The sequence below is a fragment of the Onychostruthus taczanowskii genome, unplaced genomic scaffold (assembly GCF_017590055.1).
Source record: "Onychostruthus taczanowskii isolate IOZ18803 unplaced genomic scaffold, ASM1759005v1 scaffold12, whole genome shotgun sequence".
Lineage (NCBI taxonomy): Eukaryota > Metazoa > Chordata > Aves > Passeriformes > Passeridae > Onychostruthus > Onychostruthus taczanowskii.
The window spans coordinates 4,789,649-4,813,257 of NW_024498351.1; the positions used below are offsets into that span (position 1 = coordinate 4,789,649).

The 23,609-nt window shown below is 39.0% G+C and overlaps 1 protein-coding gene across 7 annotated transcripts in view; it reads left to right on the forward strand.

Annotated features, from left to right (window-relative positions):
- Positions 1 to 23,609, forward strand: part of TRIM2 (tripartite motif containing 2) — a 107,983-nt gene that overhangs the window by 79,343 nt on the left and 5,031 nt on the right. For 6 of the 7 annotated variants that reach the window (XM_041427905.1, XM_041427901.1, XM_041427903.1 and 3 more), the window contains exons 6-11: positions 3,044 to 3,767; positions 10,434 to 10,537; positions 11,719 to 11,886; positions 18,643 to 18,823; positions 20,467 to 20,537; positions 23,116 to 23,256. In XM_041427905.1, coding sequence (XP_041283839.1) covers positions 3,044 to 3,767; positions 10,434 to 10,537; positions 11,719 to 11,886; positions 18,643 to 18,823; positions 20,467 to 20,537; positions 23,116 to 23,256 — 1,389 coding nt within the window. The remainder of the gene's footprint in view (positions 1 to 3,043; positions 3,768 to 10,433; positions 10,538 to 11,718; positions 11,887 to 18,642; positions 18,824 to 20,466; positions 20,538 to 23,115; positions 23,257 to 23,609) is intronic. The other variant, XM_041427906.1, reaches the window with a different exon arrangement.

Sequence of the window (23,609 nt, forward strand, 5' to 3'; positions counted from 1 at the left end):
GATGCATGTTTTGTTTCAATGAAAAGCTGTTAATTTAATCAGCCAGATTTTACAAATTATGCAGGGGGCCAGTTTGACAAATTGTGTCTGAGATGCAGAGAACTTTGTTTTCCTGAACTCAGGTGCTTCAGAGCCTCGCTTGTGGGTGCTCAGCCTTATAAGATGAGCAGGAAGATACAGGCCAAACAATTTATCCTGAAGAACTGAGTAAGGCTGCCTGTTTTGCTTCAAAGCACTGTTTTCCTTTCCAGTGCTTGGCAACCTATTTCATGTTAGATGTCACCTGTTGGAATACAAAAAGATTGGAGGGACATCTCACTTTCTTAGGGGAATGAGGAGAGTAACAGATTGTAGAGCTGTATTTATTCTTTTACTTCCTATCTGGATGATTGATTCCAGGGGTTTCCCCCTATACTGTAGACCAAACTTGAGAGGAAGAAAACAGAAACCTGTATTTTTACCAAGCAAAGCCTGCAGCCTGGTGGGTAGAGATTTTGTTGAGGATTATTAGGTCTGAATCAGGATAATTAAAGAATTTAGTCCTTATTTTCCTGCGCATCAGTTCTCTGCTTTATAAATAAAGATTTCTCCATGAAAGTTGCCTTTAAAAGAAAATACCATCAATAACTGGAGTTTCAAGAGTGCCATTACTGAGCAGCTTGAACATTTCCAGCACCTCCAGATGTCTGAAATGGAGGAAGGCTGCATTCCTGGATGTAGAATAGGTTTGAAAATATCATTAGAAAGGTGCTGAACTGCTGAGCCTGTGGAAATGGAGGAATTCTAACATATGCACAAGATGCATACTTTTAGGAACATAGGGAGCCCAAGACCATTGGGGCACAGAATTTAGTCATCTCCAGAGCTAAGCAGCAGCTTACAGAATTTTGAGCATCAATAATGTTGACTTATATCCCAGGTTCATCTAAAAGTATTCATGATGTCACAATGTATTCAAGATGTCACATTTACTTTCATAGCAAGCAGATATATTCTGTATGTGTTCAAAGTCTACACAAAATAGAATATTTTGCTAAATTATCTTATTGTTGTTCAAAGAGATTTAAAATAATTTATTAACTGTGAGCATTAGAGAACCAAATTTTTATGAAGTTGTACATAAGCAGTAAAAGAGGCATCTACGCTCTGTATTGTATAAAAAAACCCCAGCTGAAACTGGATTTTACTTAGGAATGCCTAGTAGTCGTGCAAAATACAATCATTCTGATCATATATTTTTTAAAAATGAAAAAATGAAATGGCTACACTTTACAAAGAAGAAGTTGGCAGTTTGTTGTCCAGTGGACTGAAAGAGTGTAAGATGGAAAATACTCTGTGTACATTTTAAATATTATTTATGTTAGGATTTAATATTTTTAATTTTTGTAATTAAAGAAAACTGTCTTAAGAAAGTATTTATTTTAAAATATAGCTGCAAATTGTCTTTCTTTTAGTTTGTGACCTGTTAGCTGAAGCATATGGGTTTCTGTCATCCTGGGACCTTATTGGCTATGCTCTCTCTTTAACTACTTTGAATAAAGAGCAAACAGATTAAAAATGCTTTGTATTGCATTCTGAGATGTTTCTATGTGTCTAGAAATGCAGAGGACTTGAAATTTCAGTGTAGTCTTGAAATTTGTTCATTCTGTTTTAATTGCAAAAGATTTTGTGTTGTTATCACTTTCCCATATCAGTAACACATGAACCTGGATTTTGTCCAGTGGATGAAAAGCTTAAAGCTTTGGGAAATTCAGAAAAAAAATGCCTTTAGAATTCAGTGTCATTAATAGTATGTCTCAGCAAGGGAAGAGTATTTTATAGCAATAAATGCATCCAGTCTTTAAGTTTACTTTACATCAGTTGAAATGTTTCAAAAATATTTACTTTACCTGTGATGGTCAGCAAAATAACTTCTCTAATCCACAGTTATGTCTGGGCCATAGTTTTTCTATGTAGGAAAAACATACCAACTATGTGAGTGGGTACCTTCATTTGGGAATTTTATCAGTGGAAATTGTGGGAGCAGCTGCAATGTTTTCTTGACTATCAAGAATGTCTCTGCTAGGTTGTTAAAATTCAGGGATCCTTTGTCCAATTCATTACAAAATTTCTTGTTTTTTTTTTTTTTTTTTTTTTTTAAAAGCCCTCTTCCCAGCTCACACCCAGCAATTTTGAGGTCAATCCTGTTTTAAGAATTTTAGACTGAGGGCCAGAACTGACCCCACAATAGAAGCTCTTTCATAGTCTTAAATATTAAGTGGCTACTTGCTGCCCACCAACTTTTCTGACTACTCAGTCCAACTCTTTCCACTACCCACAACCCATTCTATATATTTTGCTTTCCTGCCTGCTGAGGAATCAGTTTACCTTCTGCTAGGGAGATTTTTCCTTTCTTCACTTATTTAGTGCAGGAATCCCACTTTTCCTCAGGATGGATGTGCAGCCAGGTCTTGAGGCCTTCTTGTCCATCTCCATAGAGGAGTAATCCCCAAATCCCCTTGGCTCTGAAGAAACATTATCAAGAAGTTTCTTGCAGCCTCTCTTATTAATAGACCTCGTGACTTCAAAATACCTCTGCTTCTGTGAACATAACACAGTTCCAGTAACTGTCTCATTAACTGGGACTGCAGAGAGTTAGATGGGGCGGGATTCAAATTTCTACATTTGTTGCTGGGTTTTTGCTCAAAAAATACCAAAACTGAAGAACAACAGGAACAAAAACCCAAGACAATACAGAAAAAAACCCAAACCAAAAAACCCAAAACCAAACAAGACAAGATAGGTAGGGCAATAATTCAATCCATTGTGGCATTGGGTCTGTAAAGTCTTGAATCCCCAAACCAGGGTATGTTTTTGTATTGCAGCATTGCATTCCAAATACAGGTTAGTGGTCAGTGTACTACTTCTTCTAAAATGAAGGTTTAAATTAAACTCTATAATAAGACATTATAAATTTGGTGCCTACAAGGACCTGTAGATGCTACATCTTCTTGGAATAGCTCTTGTAACATGATGCTAATCTGGTGTTTGGTAATGCACACAGGTCCTCCAGACGCAGCTGGATACCTTACTAGAAGGACAGGAAAGCATTAAAAGCTGCAGCAACTTTACGGCCCAAGCCCTCAACCATGGCACTGAAACCGAAGTGCTGCTGGTGAAGAAGCAGATGAGTGACAAGCTGAACGAACTGGCCGAGAGGGACTTCCCGCTGCAGCCCCGAGAAAACGACCAGTTGGATTTTATAGTGGAAACAGAAGGCCTGAAGAAGTCCATTCACAACCTGGGGACTATTTTAACCACCAATGCTGTTGCCTCTGAAACAGTTGCCACCGGGGAGGGACTGAGGCAGACGGTGATCGGACAGCCCATGTCTGTTACCATCACAACCAAGGACAAAGATGGGGAGCTCTGTAAATCTGGGAATGCTTACCTCACTGCTGAACTGAGCACGCCCGATGGGAGTGTAGCGGACGGAGAAATACTTGACAACAAAAACGGCACTTATGAATTTTTGTATACTGTTCAGAAAGAAGGGGACTTCACTTTGTCACTGAGACTTTATGATCAACATATCAAGGGCAGCCCGTTCAAACTTAAAGTGGTCAGGTCAGCAGATGTGTCTCCTACCACTGAAGGGGTTAAGAGACGCGTCAAATCTCCAGGCAGTGGTCATGTGAAGCAGAAAGCTGTGAAAAGACCTGCAAGCATGTACAGCACTGGCAAAAGAAAAGAGAATCCCATTGAAGATGATTTGATCTTCAGAATAGGTAGGTGATTTGGCTGCCTGTTGACATACTTAAAAATAGTTCAGGGAAACTGAATGAAAAAGTTTCGTTATTGTAAAGCTAAAGCTGTATGCAGAGCAACCTGATAATACCATTAGGCCTCTTGACTTTTGTTTATATGTACATTTTGGAAATACACACTTCAAAAATAGTTTGCAGCAAATATTAAATTGGGATTTCACTTGAGAAATGCATGCATTTGATTTGGGATGTTTTAAAAATTGTTAATATTCATATTACAAGGCTTTTGGTATGGAGTAAAGTAATTTCAGCTTCTAGATCCCTTGCTTCCAGTGAGCATTTGTGGCTCGACTACCAAATAGTGGTATGGTTTTGTTGTTAGTGGTGCTGTTAGGTGTTTTTTTTAAATTACTTTCTCTAACACACCCTAAACTCTAGAAGTCTTGAATGTTTTCACAGAAGTGCAGAGCCTTTTAGTTCTGTTGTGTTGCAACCATGATCATATGCTTTATTTTTGTGTTCTACCTTCTCCCCTTCTTTACCAATCAAAACAGGAAGATGTATTTCATTAGAACAAGAGCTATGCATGTCTTAGAGCTTTTGCTCCATGAAATCTCTTGTAGCGTCCACATTTGGGATATATGGATCACTGTTTTATAGAAAAAGTACAGCTGAGAGTAATATTTTGTGCTCAGTTTTCAGCGACTCATTTCACAGAATGACCCTACATAGAGATGTTCCTCTGGGCTTCTGTGGGCTTATGCATGCATTGACTGAAAGGTCACAGCTGTAATGCTCTAGGGTTTCACACTCTTCCAAAATATGCAAAATTATTGAGACAGATAAAACTTCTGACATTTTCACAAGGATTGCTTTCATGGAGTTAACTTCCAGTTTCAGCTCACTTCAAAAAGTTAAGGTTTGGTTCATTTGTTAATGAGGTAGTGTAAAGTTTATCACTGTTCTCCTACACTACTGTGTAGCTCTCTGTTTTGAACCCATTGTTGAATTCCTCCAATGGCTCTGGCCAAATCTGGCTATGTATTTTAAACTGGACAAGATAAATCTTCTATTTGGCCTGCCAGAAGCTCGTACAGCTGTGTTGGAGAATCACACTGTAATATTCCTCTGGGCATCCAAGTCTGTGGAGTGTGCTGTTGTATGTATGCTGATGTATGGGCTTTTATGCACAAGTAAATTGATCAGCTGCTAGCAGGGAATTGTTCTCCTGCTAGTATTAACAAGAGCATTAATACAACATTAGTGCATTTTGTTCATGGGGATGTGTGCATTGTATCTTCTGCCAATGCTGTGTTATTTGTGGCTTTTAAAATGGCATGTGGTTCTCTTCAGACATTCCAAGGTCAAATTATTGACTACATATTCATACATTTCTGTAATTCATTATTTACAAGAGCAGAGTATTTTCTGCATCTTCCTTTTCTCTCTCAATAATTTATATCCTGAACTAATTATTCTTCTCAAACAGGTGTAATCTCTAAGAGTGTGTCCATGCAGATCTGCATAGCGTGTCTTAAGACTATACAAATGCAAACAAGAATGTTCTTATGATATCTAGAAAATAATTGTTGCCCAATGGTTTTGCTACCCCTACAACTGGTAGGAAGCACTAAAGTGAGAGGCAAGTCTTTCTTTCATTACCCTGCTTTTGTGCCTTAGACCCATGCTGAGCAGAGGTAAGGGCTGTTCACAGTGTCAGCCACTTCCACCTTCCCTGGTAAGTCTCTTCCATGAAGGGTTAAGAGGCATGGTTGGCATCAGCTGCTCTGTCCAGGACCCCATCTTGTGTTCTAGCTCTGCCATGTTGCGTTGTGTGCCTTAGTATTTTTTTCCCTTCTGGCACTTTTTGTGACTGGGTTCTTTGACACCATTTAGCAGTAGTGGTGCTATTTCCCATTTTAACTGCTTTTTTCTCTTCATTTATTTATATTTGGAATTGGCATCAGATACAGCCAGATGGAGAGTTGGCCCCCTCTAGAAAGTTCATTTTTCCAACTTTCCTTTTCCTCAGACTGTTTAGTTGTCTGTTCAGTCATGTAACTGAGCATCTAAGTTTAGCTGGTACATTAATGTGTAAAAAAAATTGCCTTTAACAGAACTTCTGTCAGCCTCCTTACTAGGTGTGAATGTCATCTTCTGCTCTGTTATAAATGCTGAAAGCAAATAGAAGCCTTACTGTGAATTTATTCCACGTTAAAAAAAAATATCACAAACAAGGTCTATGTAATCATAGCTTTAGTGCAGTTTAAAAAGCTGGCTTAGAGGGAGCAAAGGGATTCTTGATTGGGTGTTTCACAGAATCACAAAAAATAAGGTTGGAAGGGACCACACTGGGTCATCTGGTCCAGCCTTCCTGCTGTAGAAATAGGAATGCCTAGTAATGGGAAAATAGACTTTCCTTTCCCATTTAATAGCTCCAATCCCTCTGATGCTCGTTGTGAGCTCTATGGGGTTGTGATGGTCAGTGTGGAATTTTGCCAGGCCTACATTGCATTGCACTGCATTCATACCTGTACTGGACAGGGAGGGAAGAACTCCTGATACCACATTGCTAGCAAAGCCCCCAGTTCTGATGTGCTGACAGCAGAGACCTGGTCTGGATTTGGCTCTTGTTAGTTGAGGTTTGGCTGCTGTGGCAGCAAAGAACGTCTGATCTCCTCTTACCCCAAGGTTTGTGTGCACCTGGCTGTGGTGACAGGGACTCTGCTGCATGAGCAGGGCTTGGAGGTGGTCTTGGCCAAGCTTTTAGGAGCAGATGCTGTGTAAAGCAAATTAACACAAACCAGTCCATCTTCACTACCAACAGTGTGTGGGCATATCTGCCAGAGTTCCTACTGAATTATTCATTCCTCTTTAAAGGTTACAAACAGTGTGCCTTCAACCAACAGACTGACTGATTTTAAAACTTAAGGTTATTTGGGAAGCTGGATTAGAAAGACTGACATTCATTGTACAGCAAACACATAGGGTTAACAATTCAGTGCAGTTTTATACAGAGACTCCTGTGTTTTAACTGTATCTATTATGAGAGGGGGCATCACAGCCTCATAAAGTGTAAGATTTGACTAAATATCTTTTGGTACTCTGAGGAAAAAAAGAAAGGAAGCTGGGAAACAAGGAAACTCCTTGATGCCTGTCTATGCAGTATGTATGTAGACCTTTCCATGCCATTTAGTTTTACCTTTTTTTTTTTTTTTTTTCCTGTACCACATAGGAAATAGTCCAAGAAGAATTACTTGAAGTGCTGTAGGCAGGAAAGAAATGGTACCTACAAAACAGGTTATGGCCACTCACAACCTCTTCAGACTTCCCAATAATCTGTAATATTTCTGCAGTTTGATTTTGTCTCTCTGAATCTATTCCCTTCCTGCTGGAGGCACTGACATGTTTTTCTTTGTGTTTTAGGAAGCTGGGGAATCTAGGTTAGCAAGCACGGGGTGTGTGTGGGGGGGGTTTATTATTCATATTAGTAAAACTTGGAAAGCAGAAAACACTCCTTCTCTTACTATGAGCATCAGAAATATACAAGTTTGTTCAGATTCCCAGGACTTAAAAAGCAGATTGTTATTGCAGTTGCATGATGTTATTTTTAACATCTCCTGTCATTGTTAATGGGCTTTTAGGTTATTTTTTGTTTCTTCTTTTTGGTGAGACTTAGTATAACATCTATTGCTCAAGAGTAAAAGATTGAAATTATGAAGCATTTTATGTGAGCTAGAATCATCTTGAGCAGAAAATGCACATTTTGTTGAGAGCTAAATTAATTGGTTTGTGCAGGCCATGCTCAGTCATATCAGAAGGAATTAGATAGAACTAAAACAAATCTGATCATTACCTGTATACAAAAATGGTATAAAAGGAGATATTCCATAGGCCACAGATCTGCTTGCCAATAACTCAGTTCAGTCTTCTCCTTTTGCAATCTTTCCTGTTTTCTCCCAATCCCCAGCAGCCTGCAATAAAATCTGTCTTTTCCTCCTTTGTGCCCTGCAGTAGCTCAGAACTGCAGGGAGATAAAGCTGGGCAACGATGTGCACAAAAGATGCAGGCTATCATCTGTTAACCAGGCTGCTTGGGAAGCTCTGGAATGAGGCTCCAACTGGTTCCAGCCCTGTGCAATTGAAATGTTGGTGCCTTCCTAGGCTAAGGAGAGATGGGTGACTGTCCATGATGGAGAGAAGACAAAACATGAAATGCCTTGATACAGAGGGGTAGCACCTTGCAGTAAAAGATTTGCTGAAGACTCTCTCTTAGGCAGGTGTGTTCATAAGGAAGGAATTTCTGCTTACAGAGGGGAGCTATCATCCTTTGGTATTGCAGAGTCAGTAGCAAAAACCTGCTTTTCCAGAGGCTGACGTGCTTTCCTACAGGCTTTCCTCTCATCATCTGAATTGCCTGTGCTTGGCTTCAGATCTCTGCTGGCATAGTGAATTATTCAAAATGGAAAGTTCAAAGTTATCTGATTTCCTCTTGAACATACATTAGGAAGTAAGCGTTCTTCTGCAGAGGAATTTATGCCATTGCAGAGGGGACTGTCTAAGGGCCTGTATACAGATTAGGAGCTAGGTAATAGGTATAATAGCTGCAAAGTGCTAGTTACAAGGACATTGCATGGAGCTGAATTTCATCTACACACTGTGCTAATATATTGCTATTTCTTAAACTTACTATGAAACTTGACTATGACATTCCTGGGTAATTTCTTCCATTTTTCCTTTGATGTATGTTTACAAGTTTCCACAGAAGAACACTCTCAGTAACTTTTTATGTAGGTGTCTCGTCTTTAAAAACAAAATTCCTTGACTTTCAAGAACATTTTTCTAAAGCTAAAGAGCATACATTCCATAAAGTTTGTGTTAGTTAGTTCCAGATGCTCTAGCTTATGCCTCCTCTTTTCTAACAAATGTTTTCCCTTTACTCTCAGTAGTAAAAGGAATGTTACTCTTTTTTCATCCATTCTCTTTGGCTAAGAAGCAAGAAGGAAACTTATCATTAGCATATGGTGGAAAAAAATTGCTGCATGCATCCCTCAGGCACTGCTTATTAAAAGAATAAACAGAAATGGCTCAAGTATGGGTAATGTGATTGGTATGTAACTCACTATTCCCTGAATATGTACTTTTCCCTTATAGTACAAAAACTGAGAAGAGTTTGGCTTATTTAGAGGATGAAGGGGATGGAGTTGAAGAAAATAAGTCTTGAAACAAAGGGACATTCCTGCAGCACTGAGTGCAGAGGAATTAAATGTTACTTGTTAGCCAGTGACAGGAAATATGCATCCCACAGCCATCACCACAGAAGAAAGGGCTGTTACAAGCATTCACATCCCTGATGAAAGCTAAATGCAAATTAGAGCTGATATATATGTCTTATATTAGGTGTCACAGTCAGAACAGTTTGAATCACTGCTCTCCAGAGTATTTTGGACTGACTAAAATGAAATACAAGTTTTTCAGTTAAAACCATATATTGGAACCAATTAATGCCAGATACACAGCCAGTGAATGCTTGTAAAAATATTTCATCAGGAAAACAAGCACTGCATCCATGTCTTGGAAGGGACAGCTTATAGAGTTGGTGGTTGTTTGGTGGGCTTTTTTTGTTTTGTTTCAGGATTCTTTCATTTATTATGAATAACCTTGGCTTCCAAGACCATAACTGGAGTATTTTCTAAGGACCCCTGAGCCTCCTTTACAAACAAATCAGGAATTTGGATCCTGTTCCTGTGTTCCAGGTGTAATTTGGACCCAGCCATTTTGGAGTTGATCTTTCAAAGACACCATTTTGCTCTGTGATGCCCTTTGGAATGTCTCAGAACAAACATCTAAGTAATAAGCCACCTAAACTTAATGAACTTTTGTGAAAAATTGACATTTTACAACTCCTTATCACCTTAAGCCAGTGGGTAAAAGACTTACAGTTCCATGTAACTCACAAGTGCATTTATCCTGGGTTAAAATGAGACTTGTGTGTGTGTGTGGACACTGCTTTATTAGAACAATCCAATGTCTCTCCAGAAGCATTCAGTCTCCAGGTGTTGGTCTTCATTGGCCCTCAAGTCCCATTTGTTCAAAGCTAGTTCTTCATCTGAATTTTCCTGCTAAGGGAATTTTGAAGCCTATGACTGCAAACCATATAGGAAGGAATAGGAAACTTCACTGTCTTGAAATGGCTCCATTCAAAGTGATATGTTCTATCCCATCTTTGTGATTTCACTGAGGAGACTTAGCTAAAACCATGTCATCTGTCCAGGTTCTTATCTTAGCCCCTCTCTGTATGTTCCCATGTACTCCCCCTTGTCGTAGAATAAAAATCTGCAGTTTAAAAAAGTCCACTGCTTATGTAAAAACCTTTTACTGCTTCCCTCATGCAAGAGGCAATTTGTGAGCACTGATTTAGGAAGGCTGAAGAGGCAATTAATGTTGATGGGGGCTTGGGTGACACATGCTGAAGAGTGAGAACAATCCCTTAAACCATCCTGTCTTGTCAGTAGAATTGTGTATCTGTTACTGAGAGGATTCTTTGAAGTTGTAGCAGTGAGAAGAACTCTTCAAAATAGAAATCCTTTGATCAGAAATGTAATAATTGCAGGTGCTGGCATTTGGGTCCTAACTGATTAGTCTTGTCTAACCTGATTTCTTATGTGCTTTTTGTGTTCAATTTTAGGCACCAAAGGAAGAAACAAAGGGGAATTTACAAATCTTCAAGGTGTAGCTGCATCTACAAATGGAAAAATATTAATAGCAGACAGTAACAACCAGTGTGTTCAGGTATGAGAATATGCCAGTTTCAGTGTATTTCTCCTTACCCCCACACCTCTCCCTTTCTTGTAGTCTCAGAAAGACACATTTTGTACAATTCAGTCAGATGTAGAAAATACAAGGGAAGGTAAATTTATCATCCATTAACTTTCCATCTTTTTGAGCTGCAGCTACCTTTTTCACATCTATACTATATCCAGTATATTGGAGTTTATTTCCCTTCCTTACAATGTTTGGCAATGAATGAAAAAACAAGTTGTACAATAATCTGGAAAAATGCCGTTCTGTAAATACAATTTTACGTTGTAAATTTTATCACTCTCATGTTTTCAAATGTAAACGTAGAGCACGGTGCCACAAATATAACTTTTTAGCAAGTACAAATAGAAACAAAAACATATAGATATCATTTTTGAGTGGCTTTTAGTCTATTTAACTGACTTCTCTTTCTGATATAATAATCAAACATTTTCTGTGGTAGCACCCTGACACCCATAATTTCTTGGCTTCTGTAAAGAAATGTGAAAATCAAGCTATATTTTTTCTTTTACTTGCCATGTATCCATTTTACCATTAACAATTTGTCCTCGCTCTCCAGGCTGCCCATGTGGTAGCAATGAACACGGCAGCAGCAGCGTGTCGCTTGTTCTTGTATGGGAGAACCAGCAAGCCACATGTTGTGAGAACTCATTTCCAGGCATTTTCAAAGAGACAGAATCAAGTAGTCATCAGCATCTTTGTGCTTTGTAATATGAAGCCTCTTCAGAGGAACTTCACTGTCTAGTTACCTGGCCTGGGGACACAACCAGTGGACATATTCCTATGTTTCCTACAGACTTCGTGTTTGACTGTGGCCCAGTCACTCAGTGCCTCAGCTTCGTCTTTTCTAGTGAGGGAATAATACCATTCCCTCCTTCCTGAGAGAGATATTGTGAAGCTAATTCATTAATGTTTGTGAAGTACTTTAAGATCATTAAAAATCAGTGCAATGAGATTTTGTTATTTTTAAAATTAGGGTCATCTAAAATTAGATATATCACTTTCAAATATGGACTGTGTAAAAGTGATTCATGTTGCCAGCTCTCTTCCTGACTATAGTGTTGATTAGTGACTTGCTAAAATTTTAGCTCTAATAAACAGGTGATGGTCATACATGGATATAATTTTAAAATCCCTGTTTTCTATTACAGATATTTTCCAACGATGGTCAGTTCAAAAGTCGTTTTGGCATACGAGGAAGGTCTCCTGGCCAGCTGCAGCGGCCAACAGGAGTGGCTGTGCATCCCAGTGGTGACATCATTATTGCAGACTATGATAACAAATGGGTTAGCATATTCTCATCAGATGGAAAATTTAAGGTACTAGTTACGATATGAACTCTCCTGAGCTTTCTCTGTCTTACCAAGGAATGCAAAGTAACATTATTTTTCAAGAAACTACATAGTTTGGCTGTAGCTTAGTCTAAATTCCATTGTTGTGATGTGGAAACCCCTGACCCAGCCACATGTTATAATTAATAGGAGGAGATCACAGCAGTAATGCTAATGTTACACCAAGCAGAGACAACATGTTCCATACTGGGCACTTAGATGCCTTTCTATAACTTACGGTTGAGGATAGCAAGTGCCAGCAAGGCTAGTTGGACTAGCTCAACAATCTTCACATCATTAGTACTCTGATTGTACAGAAGGGTGTGTGCAGATATATGTATGCACACAGACAAACACAAAATCTTACAAGGAGTACATGAAGCTCTTTGGTGACATATGGAGGAGAAAAAGAAGGTAGCAGACTGATGATGACTTTCTCTTTTATTCCATACTTCTCAGCAAATATATTGTATAATTTGTGTATGTTCCTGTTGGCAGTAAAGGCAAGGAAGGGTAACCCAGGGTGTTGTTTCAGTGCTACAACAAACACAGGAGTGTTCTGGCTGGTGTGTTGTGCCCTGAAAAAACTGGAAGACAGTAATGATGTTGTAGGTTTCAGAAATCAGAAATTCTATGGAAAGCGACCTCATATTTTCATAGCAACTCGGATCCCTTTAATGGGAATAAAATAAGACAGCAGCTACGAACTACATTGATGATTTCCAACCTGCAGCATTTATTTCACTTGGGTTCAGGTGCAGTTCTAGAGAGAATTAAGGGTTTCCTCCACTTGGTGCTGTTCTCTGAATGCATGATACCAAGTCTGGTGATGCACATTAGAGAGACCCACCTCTGGCAGAGGTTAGCTGTACTCACTGGTCATAGGGATAATAGACCTGCAGAGAAATTTCCACCAGTTACTTAGTTCTGGAGTCCTCCATTGGGCAGATATGGCCTGTTTGGCTAATCTTCTGGCAGCCTAATGGCCAAAAAGCTCAGGTTCTGAGCTGCTCATGTGTGCAGCAAGAAATGGCCTTCCTCTGAATAGTCTTTGCAAAGTGACAAATGCAAATAGGCAATTGTACTTGCATAGTCCTCAGCGACCTCCATCTGAGAAACCAGTGTGTATGCTTCTAGAAATATCCAGATCATGTATAGACTTCAAGCTAAAGTAAAACAATACTAAAATGTAATGCAAGTATTAAAAAAAAAATACAAATTATTTGCATTTGCAGAGACTATGTGATTTTAGTTGTCAAGTAATTTTGAAAACGTGCAGCTACACAGGAAAACCTTGGTTTTGGCTGAAGTTCTTAAATGAAAACACCAAAACAAACCCAAAGAAATATGTAATTTAGTTAAGAATCCAAATATTTTGATTATCCTAGGTGTATTTTAAATAATTATTAATATCCTTAATGTGAACTGGACACAGAACATGGAGGGCTTGTTTTCCTGTCTTCTTAAGTGCTGTAAATCCATCATTTTGGATGGTGCCAGCTCTGGAGGAAAAAGCCCTGGAGAAGCCAGGATGCTATGTGTAATATACTACCAGCAGGGAGACAGGTATTGGAAAAAATAAATTATTAATGTAGTTCCTTCCTCTGATGTGAAGCCTAGATTTGTTTTCAGTCAATGTTTTCATTGGATTGCAAAAAATTGCAAAATCTGTGTGATGTTGGCAGTGTTTGTGTGGTTAATACAAATTAATGCATCAGACTTCATAGCTCTTGGGACTAGAATGATTAATTGAGAGATGAAACATCAATTGTATAAAATACTATTTTTAGATTGAATGCAATAAGCCATATTTATGAGAGGGGAAAAAAATGTTTGTAGAAGTATTTTTTTTATACAGAGGGCAGGCATATGCATATAAGTGCAGGAGCTGGGTGGAGGGCAGGTGGCAGAGCATGTGCATGGGGACAGCAGGAGCGAGGCAGTGGGAACACTGGGATGGAGACTTGGATGGGCACTGGGCACAGGGCCACACTGAGGAGCTGTAATGGGAGTAGGGGGTCCTGTATTGGTGCAGCACTGGTTCAGGGGATCCTGTACTGCACAGTGTAGCTGGAGAGCTGTGCTGGGGAGGAGGGATGCAGATGAGCACAGGGCCTGGGGAACTGTGGGGGACACACACAGGGTTGGGAGGTCATTTCTACCAAGGGTGAAGCTGTGATACGGGGACAGTCAATGCCATGAAGGGAAGGGGCTTGTATTGGGCATGATGGTGTAGGACTGAGAGTTGGACTAATGATCCTTGTGGATCCCCTCCAGCTCAGAATATTATTGTATGATGGGGTTAAATAAAATATATTGGAAGCACAGAGCATAGATGTAACAGATCTAGCCTGTGGGAATCTGGGCAAAGCCTTGTAATTTCTAATGTGTAGGCAGTGGTAATTGTTACAGGGGCCTTGTCAGATTAAATTGGGCAGCACTTGCTAAAATAACAGAGAGAGAGAAAGGGATAATGGCATTTGCCTTCGAAGGACTGTGCCTGCAAGTCATTGTGTAAGACCTCTGATGCAGGTGGCCCGCTACTTATTAACTCAGCAATATCAGGGGGCTGTTTTGAGCTTAATCTAACTATTTTTAATGTTGTCCCCTTCCTTCTGTATTTACTTACACTCCCCTTAACGGAATTTTAATAGTCATGTGAGCCATAAGGCAAATTTCCCTGGAGCCAGGCCCAGGCATGTCCCTGATTACAGCACTGGACTGACTCCCCTTGGCAACTTCCAGTGCCAGGCAGAAAAGTGTCACCTTCCTCAGTTCTGGCAGCAACAAAGACAGGGCTCTGTTTTCTCAAGGCTGTAAAACTTACATAAATACAGAGGCGGGCAAACTCTAATCTAAGGTTGCACCAAAACATGAGCTTCTTCACATGAAAGGCTGTACTATCCTGGATATGATACAGACTCAGATTGGGTCTTAGGATTTGGGGCTTCTGTTTCTGGCTGTGCCACAGATCTCATGGGTGACTAGTTTATCTGACATTTCACTTCCCAGTGCTTTATTTTCTTCATCTGTAAAAGGCAGATAACAGTGCTGGCTTCCTCTGTCAAGTGCTCTGACATTGCGAAGAAAGCTGTTGCAGCAGATACAGCACTAGGCTAAGGAGAGAGGGCATGGTGAAGCAGCTGTACCAGCTCCTCACCAGGTGGTGTTCAAACCCAGTGAAGGAATTGGACAACAGAGCCAAGAGAATGATTCCTGTTCCTCTGAGGATTGTCTTCTTTCTAGTCTTGAAGAGCTGCATATAAGATGGCAAGCTTGTTATCAACCAAACAGGGCTCTGCAAGTCAAGTTAAGATCAAGTTTAGATAAGTGGGAAAAGATTAAAGGAAACATTTTATGTCAGACTTCTTTCTTGTCTCACTAGCAGAATTAAGGAAAGAGCTGTCTGAAGCTGGTTCCATGTACCGATGGGAATAGGTAGTATGATTAAATGGTCACAGTTGAATTTTGATGATGAATGATAAATCCACTTACTCTGTGATATTGCAAAGCGTGACAAAACTGTATCTCCTTATTAGAGAAGTTCTCAAACAGAAAAAGATGGTTTGTTGAAAGTTTTTAATTCATCCCTGATAATCTTGAACCTTTCATACAGCAACAAGAATAGTAAAGTTAAACTTCGCCCTAACGTGCTTACTTCTACAGTGGAAAAGTCTTCATAAATTTTTATGTAGGCTAACTGATTTATTTATTTATTTATTTATTTATTTGTTGGATTAATTAATTATTTTACCTCTAGGAATATCCCACAATAGAATATTTTCTAACCTGGTAGGGTGACTTTATAAACACATGTTTGAAAACCAGTCTAAATTCCTAAGAGCCTATAAAATAAGGGTTTTAATGTCCCTGACTGAATTCAATTAAACACATTATTTGTATTAAGGGTTTACATGATTCATTATACTGTATTCATTTCTAATGGAAAAAAAGCCTGAAAATACTTCCATTCATACACTTAATGGGAGTGACTGGGTTTCATAATGTTCTGTTCTAAATAATCAAACCTATAATTCTAAGAAACTTTCTGAAATAAAAATACACAAAGAATATGTTCAGCCAGATCCAGTAATGTGTCATCAGCATATTTTGATCTAAACTGGGAACAGATTTTTAGTAAAAAGCATTGCAGACTCTAGCTGGGCATACTTTATTGCTCCTTGCAAATTATATTTTAAACCTGGCCCCAAGAATAGTGATTTTTATTACTCTTCTCAGCATTGAGTGCCCATTAATGTAGTATGTGATTTATTTGTTATATTTTTCCATATGTGTTTATGTGGGCAGGAAGACACTGTACTCATGAGTCTGAGTCATTTTCCATAGGAATCCTGGAAAGATGGTAAGGAGGTGGTGCAAGGCTCAAGCTGACAACCGCATGGGCATCCCAAAGGAAAGAAGGGAATATGTTTAATCACCCCAAAGGAAATGCATCTACAGATTTGCATTTGATTTATGGGTTTGCTGCTTTGTTGTTATGCAAACTGAATACATTTTGTAGGTCTGCTGATATCTTTCCCCTGGTGAACACAAAATAATTTTTAATAGTTTTTCCTGGGTATATTTTAGCATGATTCAATTAAGTAGATTTGGCCTGAATATTTTGCAGTCTATAACAGTATATGTTCATGAACATAAAACTGACACAAGATCATTGCATGCTGGCTAAGCATAGTCTTGAAGCTGCAAGATTTGCTCCCTGGAATTTTCTTTACTGGAGACTGAAAAAGGTTGTGTAGTGGCTTAGTAGCAGCCATCCTCAGGGAACCCAGGTGGCTTTACTTTAGGATCACTCATATTTTTTACCTGTAAACCCACCTACGAGAATGTACCATGCAGTAGGAGCATGGGACTTACTAAGGGTAGGAGAGCTCCTTCTGTTTGCTTTGAAAACATCTGGGACATGAGAAAAATTAGTTAGGCAATGGATTTTCTCAATGCCTTGTCATCTGTGCCACTGTTATTCACCAGTTGCAGGAGGGAGGGGAGAGGGGCAGAGAAGTCAGAAGTAGATGTGATAGTTGTGAACACTGTTTAATGGTAAATATGACAGTGTTAGGTTAATGCTTGGACTCAATCCTAGAGGTCTTTTCCAGCCAAAATGATTCAGTGACTCCCAGCATTGCTTGTTCTATGGGGTGATCTGTCTCACTCTGCAAAGGCAGTGAGGTGAAAGATAGCCTTTTTTCATAAATAAGATTAATCTCTTAGTATATATTTCATTTAAATTCCAATGCAAACAGAAAAGTTTGTTCTTCACCAAGATACGAACCTCAGTTTGTAGGATGTGTCTCTCACAAATTACTACAGGATCTGAAAGTTCTGGAATCCATAATTTCAACACACCCTCTTTGGTGGATTGTCCGTCCAGTACAGACTTTTGAAGCTAGCCTGAATAAGTGCTTTCAAATCTGTCCATCAATTAAAAAAAGGCTAAAAGCAGGATGCAAGTTGCTCCATTCCAACACAAACAATTGGGTATTTACAACCTATTTCAACTGAAAGGCCAAACCCCAACTGATTTTATGTAGATTAAAACAGTTTCTAGAATCTCGGCCTAAAAAAGATCTGAATGGTGAAAAATGTAGAATGGATTGTGAGGTGATCCTCACAGTCTTCTTGGGTAGGGAAGAATGGGTAGAGAATCTTCTTGGGTAGAGTCTTCTTGGGTGTATGCCCAGGTAGCTCATGGATTCTTTGAAATCTTGGTCTCAATTTCTGCTTGCTCTGTTGCTTAGATACTCTTTTAAGAATCCCTTATTTTTAAACCTACTAAAGCATGCTTCTGGCATTTTTGGATTTGACAGTTCTCTAGTCTTTCCAAATTATTTACTGTTATGAGATCCATCTCATCTCCACGGAACGTTTTTCCAGTGAAATTTTGTATACAATTTCCCTCCTGTTGCTGATTATGCTGGCAGATGGTTTTGGTAGTCACAAGGCCTATTTAAAATTATGGAAATAATTTTATTTACCTAAGACAGGAACAAGCTTTGATTTGTTTAGTGTTTCAAAGATTGCTTCATTTGCTGTTTGGCAACATGATCCTCTCCCCTTTGCAGTTTTCAGCTGACACTTCATGGGTCTGAGCAGCAAGTGAAGCAATCTCATGTGGAATCTGGTGGGAGATAGAGGGGTTAGCCTGAACTTTAGCTCTGCTGAAATTCTTTCTGAGAGGACTCAGAAGGTGCTGGTGTCTTACTAACCCAAGAAAGGCAACAGAGAACATCATAGCCTACATCTCACCCAGCCCTGATGCTCCAAGAACTCTGACTTCTTCAATGCAGGCAGTGATAAAGATATGTCACTGTCCATCAGGGTGGTTGCTGGACTCAGGACAGCACCCAATAGAAGACAAAAGTCCTTTCTGCTTGTCTGCCTGTCCTGCTGGTACCCTAATGCTGGATACACAGACATTTCTGACAGGTTTATCAAGTCACACAATTCTGATGACTGTACTTCTTATGAGCTATATATTTGGACTCAATTGCTGAGGTGGCAGATTTTTCAGTCTAGAAAAGACATACAGAAAGCAGACTTTATTTTCAGCTGATAAAAAAAATTATGAAGTACATGGTAAGAGCTGATAAAAACTATTGCTTCCAACTTTTGATGAAAAAATGCCTCTCCATTCTGCTCTGTGCCTGTAATACAATCTTTGAACTGTACTAACTAATTTCTATCATGTCAACATATCTTCCTGTTTTATGTTTTCCCTTTTAGGCCAAAATTGGGTCTGGAAAGCTCATGGGCCCTAAAGGTGTTTCGGTGGATCGTAATGGACACATCATTGTAGTGGACAATAAAGCATGCTGTGTCTTCATCTTCCAGCCAAATGGGAAAATAGTCACCAGGTTCGGAAGTCGAGGAAATGGTGACAAGCAGTTTGCAGGTACACTTGATGGTAATATGTAAATCCCCTTTTCTTGCCTCTTCTGCTCACATTTGCATGATGTTTGAGCATGTTGAAGGTGCTGTATTCCTACTCCTTTATCCTCCAGGGGAGTGGCCCCGCTAGACATACAGCTCCTATTTGCTTCATTGGTCAGGCAGACTGCAACATCTGTTCTGCAAATGTAACTGTAACCAGATTGTTTTATCTACCTCCCTATGCCTGGAAACATTTCAGATCAGTGACCCAAGAAAGACTGATCTTAACTAGCATTTTATAAGTTCTTTGTAATTGCCACACTAAACTGTTCACCACAATCAACTCGGATGCTGTGCTTTGTGTTTCCAATCATCAGACACACAAACCCCAATGCCCTAAGTGGTATCTCTTAGAAAATGAGTGTAATGGGGTAGTGTTGAGATTGAGATCAGGAAGACAGAGTTATGGAACAGCCAATGTAAGCTTGGGGAAATTGCCATTTATACTCAACTGACTGCTTGCACATGCTGTCTTTCAAGTAGAACATGCATTTGAGTTTAAAAAACAGAACAACCCCACTTATATATTTTAAGTGAATAGCTGTTCTTTCAAAATTTGAAACAAAGATGCCTGATTAGGTATGCAGGTCATTTTACAGGTGTTTGGTCATTTTTAGTATGTAGTTTCATTGGCCTGATATTTTGACTGGTTCACAGGGCAAGAGAGAAATAGCATCAATGTGTTTTTATCCTGAGATCTCTTGCAATGTGTTATGGCATAATATATATAGTTTATGAGAGCTTGGGCTCTAACACAGCTAAAATTTCTGGGTATCTCAATTTCTTTTCATTTGAAAATTTGCAAAAACACCTCCTGAAAATAAGTAGGCAAATACTTCCTAACAGTGTATTTGAGAAATATATCACCTGTCCTTGCTGATAGGCTACAGAAAACAGGTAAATTGTCAATACTTGAATGTTTTCAATATAAAATTTTTCACTTTTTTTATAGTTTATATGCTGTGTAAACTGAAACTGAGTTTTGTTCTGTTTAATAACTCAAAATAGCACCAAGTGTTTTATTTTGGGTACTTGCCTATTTTCAAGCTACCATTTGTTTTTTAATCAAATTTGCACACATATTGCAATAAACAAAGTAAAGCAAAAATGCCTTTTTTTCCCTGACAGTGATCTTCTAAGTAACTTTTTTATTTATCTTAAAACTTGTTAGCTCAAATGCTTGTAAGATGTGAGCACACAGAGCATAAAATATTTCAATTAAGAATTTACAGGAACATTTTTGATAACAATTTTTAGTGTATACACAACTTTATGCTTAAGCACTACATGTTTTGTCTTGTTAATAAGCCCATAAATCTCTGCATAGTCATATGAATACAAGAGAGAGAGAAATCAACAATGCTTATTGGTAACAATAGCTGACAACTGGTTGAAAAAGAAATTATTTGTGTTTAGAAAAAACATGCTGAGCTTTTAAAAAACCATGAAGTAAAATTACTCTTAATTTGCAGTTGGGATTCCCACTTGGACTACTATTGCTCAGAAGCCAAACATAATATGCTGGCAGGCTGATTTTTTTTTTTTTTTAATTCAATCATGCTTTTTATTTTAATGGTATTACTATTTTTTTCTTCTTCTTCTTTTTCTGTATTGCAGGTCCTCATTTTGCAGCTGTAAACAGCAACAATGAAATTATCATTACAGATTTTCATAACCATTCTGTCAAGGTACAGTCAATGGCAACTTGGAAAGTTGCCACTTTAATTTTATTATGATACTTTCTTGGGGAAAACAACGTATTGTTAAAACCAAAGAGATGACACTGCATATAGCGAGTGTGATATAGCTCTGCTATAGGGACAGTACTTTCAGAGAACTTTGCATGCAGTGCATTGCTTAGTGAAGATACAGTCCATTGCCTTTGGTGTCACTATAATGGTGACACAATTGCTTAAACACAATTGCTTAAACGCAAATAAATAATTTCAACTTTTAATTGAAATTAATTACATTTATACTTATTTTTAGTAGCCCTCTGCCAAACCTGTTATTGACTCTGTGTTCTGTCTTCTGGCTTTTGAATTTCCCAGTAAAAGCTTTCCATATTTCTAGTTGTAAAATGATAACAAAGTAAAGATATATGACAGTCTTTAAATTCCATACCTATAGGCTTTAAGATTACTGGACCCATTTTACAACCTGTTTCTCTTAAAACCCATGTAACTATTGGTTTTCATTCAGTGCCTCCTGCACTGGGCAGAAGTGGCCACTAGTCCTTACACCCATGGGAAGTCCTGTCTCTCAGCCTGTTAAAGTCATGGTATGATAGTAAGTTTATTTATTTGTCCCAGTAATAAACCAAACCAAGGAAACATGCTGAGATGTGTTGGCAAATGTCTATGAAGGAGATACAGGCCACTTCAGAAAAGCCTCACTTGTGTGTGTTTGTTCTCAGGCATTCCCTTTCCTACACTTCCTGCACGTGTTCTTGTGCTCTCTCTCTACAGGACAGAGCAGCAGGAGGACAGAGGCAGGATGCTGTTCTGCCTGGGCTCTCAGGACATGTGTGTCAGTCCCACACACCAACAAAATTAAATCCCTGCCATTTCACCTAATGCCTATTTTGACTAAACACGCAGACGAACCAACCCTCAGTGTAGTTCTTCACTGTTTCTAATTGAAAAAATAAATTTTATATATTTACCTGAAATAGGAAGTTGCTGCCTGAACATAGACACCTTTTTGTCCTGAGCAGTGCTGAATCACCTAGGTCTGGAATAGCAACCTTGCTTGCACATCCTTTTGGAATTGGTGAGGAAGTAGCAGCTCGTGGTTTGGATTACAACACACAAACCAAGACTGCTGCAGGAGCCCTAAAGCAGCAGGAGGCCCATAACTCCATAAATTACCTCTCCAGAAGCAAGGTTTGCCTGGTAACAAGAATGCCTAGAGAGGCTTAACAGCAAGGGGCAAACTGAAATGAAAAAAAGCAAGTGAAGAAATGTAAGAAGTGGCATCCTAGAGGATTTATAATTATTACGTGTCTAATGAGAACAAAGTGTCCCATCTGTCTCTGGTGTGACTCAATGGGATACAAATGTGACTTGTTACAATTTGGTACTAACCAGAAAAGATTCTTATTTCTGTAGTGTTCTCCAAATTGGTACATATAACTGTTGACACTCTGGAGAGTTTATATCTGAGAGCAGAGAGTACATTTTCTTTTAAATAATAAATTAGTTTATAAATAACTACATAAATTAATTTCACTTTTATGAGTCCCAAAGCTGCTTCCTGCCACCAGTGTCTTGAATTAAACAAGCTCACTCAGCAATGTTTTTCTCCTGCCCCCATTAACCTTCAAGGATGTTCCTTCCCTCAGGCATCTTTTATGGAAAATCCTGTGCAATGTAGGCTTCTCTCTCATTTGGCCACTTCAGCCCAGGGAGAGAGCAATATATCTTTGTCTATTTTTTTCATTAGTTGGCTTTTTTTATTATTATTTTCTTTAATCATCTGAGGCACTAACTTGGTACTTCATTAATTTCCTTCCCCAAATGTTTTTTTTCTCTGTTCACTGTGGGTGTTCGAGAACACAGTAATTCCCTGACATCTTCCACCTTATTAGTACTTCAACGTGCACTTGGCACTTTTCAGGTCTTTGCATTTTCTTGTGCAAGCCAGTCAGTCTCTAAGAACACTGTTGGACCTTGTGCTGTAGCTGGGCCTGGATCCAAGATGGACAAAAATATTTTACAGATGGCAGTGTACTATGTAAATGACACATTTTGTATCTTGTTTGGTCCCATTGGTGCATCCAGGTCACTGACACAATAGTCATTGATCAGCTCCATCTTTCTGCTGTCTAGACCTGTTACCATCACAGAGAATTCAGTTGCTGACCTGTCTACAGAGAGCAGCATGCCATGATTTGCAATGTGCATTAGATTATGGAAGCAGAGAAGAGAGCATCTGCTCCATTGTGTTTTAGTTCCAAAGAAACAAAGCACCCAGTGCTGCATCTGCATTCAGTTCTTTTCAGTTCAAGATGCACAAGCTGCAGAAGAATTCTGGGGCCCTTTGCCTCCATGTGTGAGATCAATCAGATCTTTAGTGAGAAGGGAAACACTGTATGGTGTAATGGAGTGAAGGGAGAGATGGACACCTTTTCTCCCATCTTTGTATGTGTGTGTGTGTTCCTGGGAACTCTGCAATTCCTCCTTTAACTAGCAGGTGAACTGGTAGTACTAGATTACTAATACTTGATACCATGCCGTATTTAGTTTGTTTTTTTAACACATACAGGTCTTTAACCAGGAGGGAGAGTTCATGCTGAAGTTTGGATCAAATGGAGAAGGAAATGGGCAATTTAATGCACCAACTGGAGTAGCAGTAGATTCTAATGGAAATATTATCGTAGCAGATTGGGGAAACAGCCGAATACAGGTAGAAACTTCTGTATTTCAAAGATGCTTGATTAAAAAAAAATCGAATGGGTTGCTACCTCTGGCCTTCAGACTGCCCAAGAATCACCATCAGCATTAGAAGTGATGTGGTTTCTCACACCATCCTTTATACAGCCTCACTGTCAACTTTTCAGACCTGGTGGTGTCAGATTATCAGCTTTTCATTGTGGCTGCTGGCAGCTCTGATGGCCACTGTGACCAAGGATTTTGGGGCCAAGTAGTTTCCCAAAAGTTACTTGATGATGTATGAGACTTCCAAGCATTGCTGAGATTATAGTAATTTATAATCACCATAACAGAAGATCAGAGACAGAGTGGAAAATATGAAAAAGC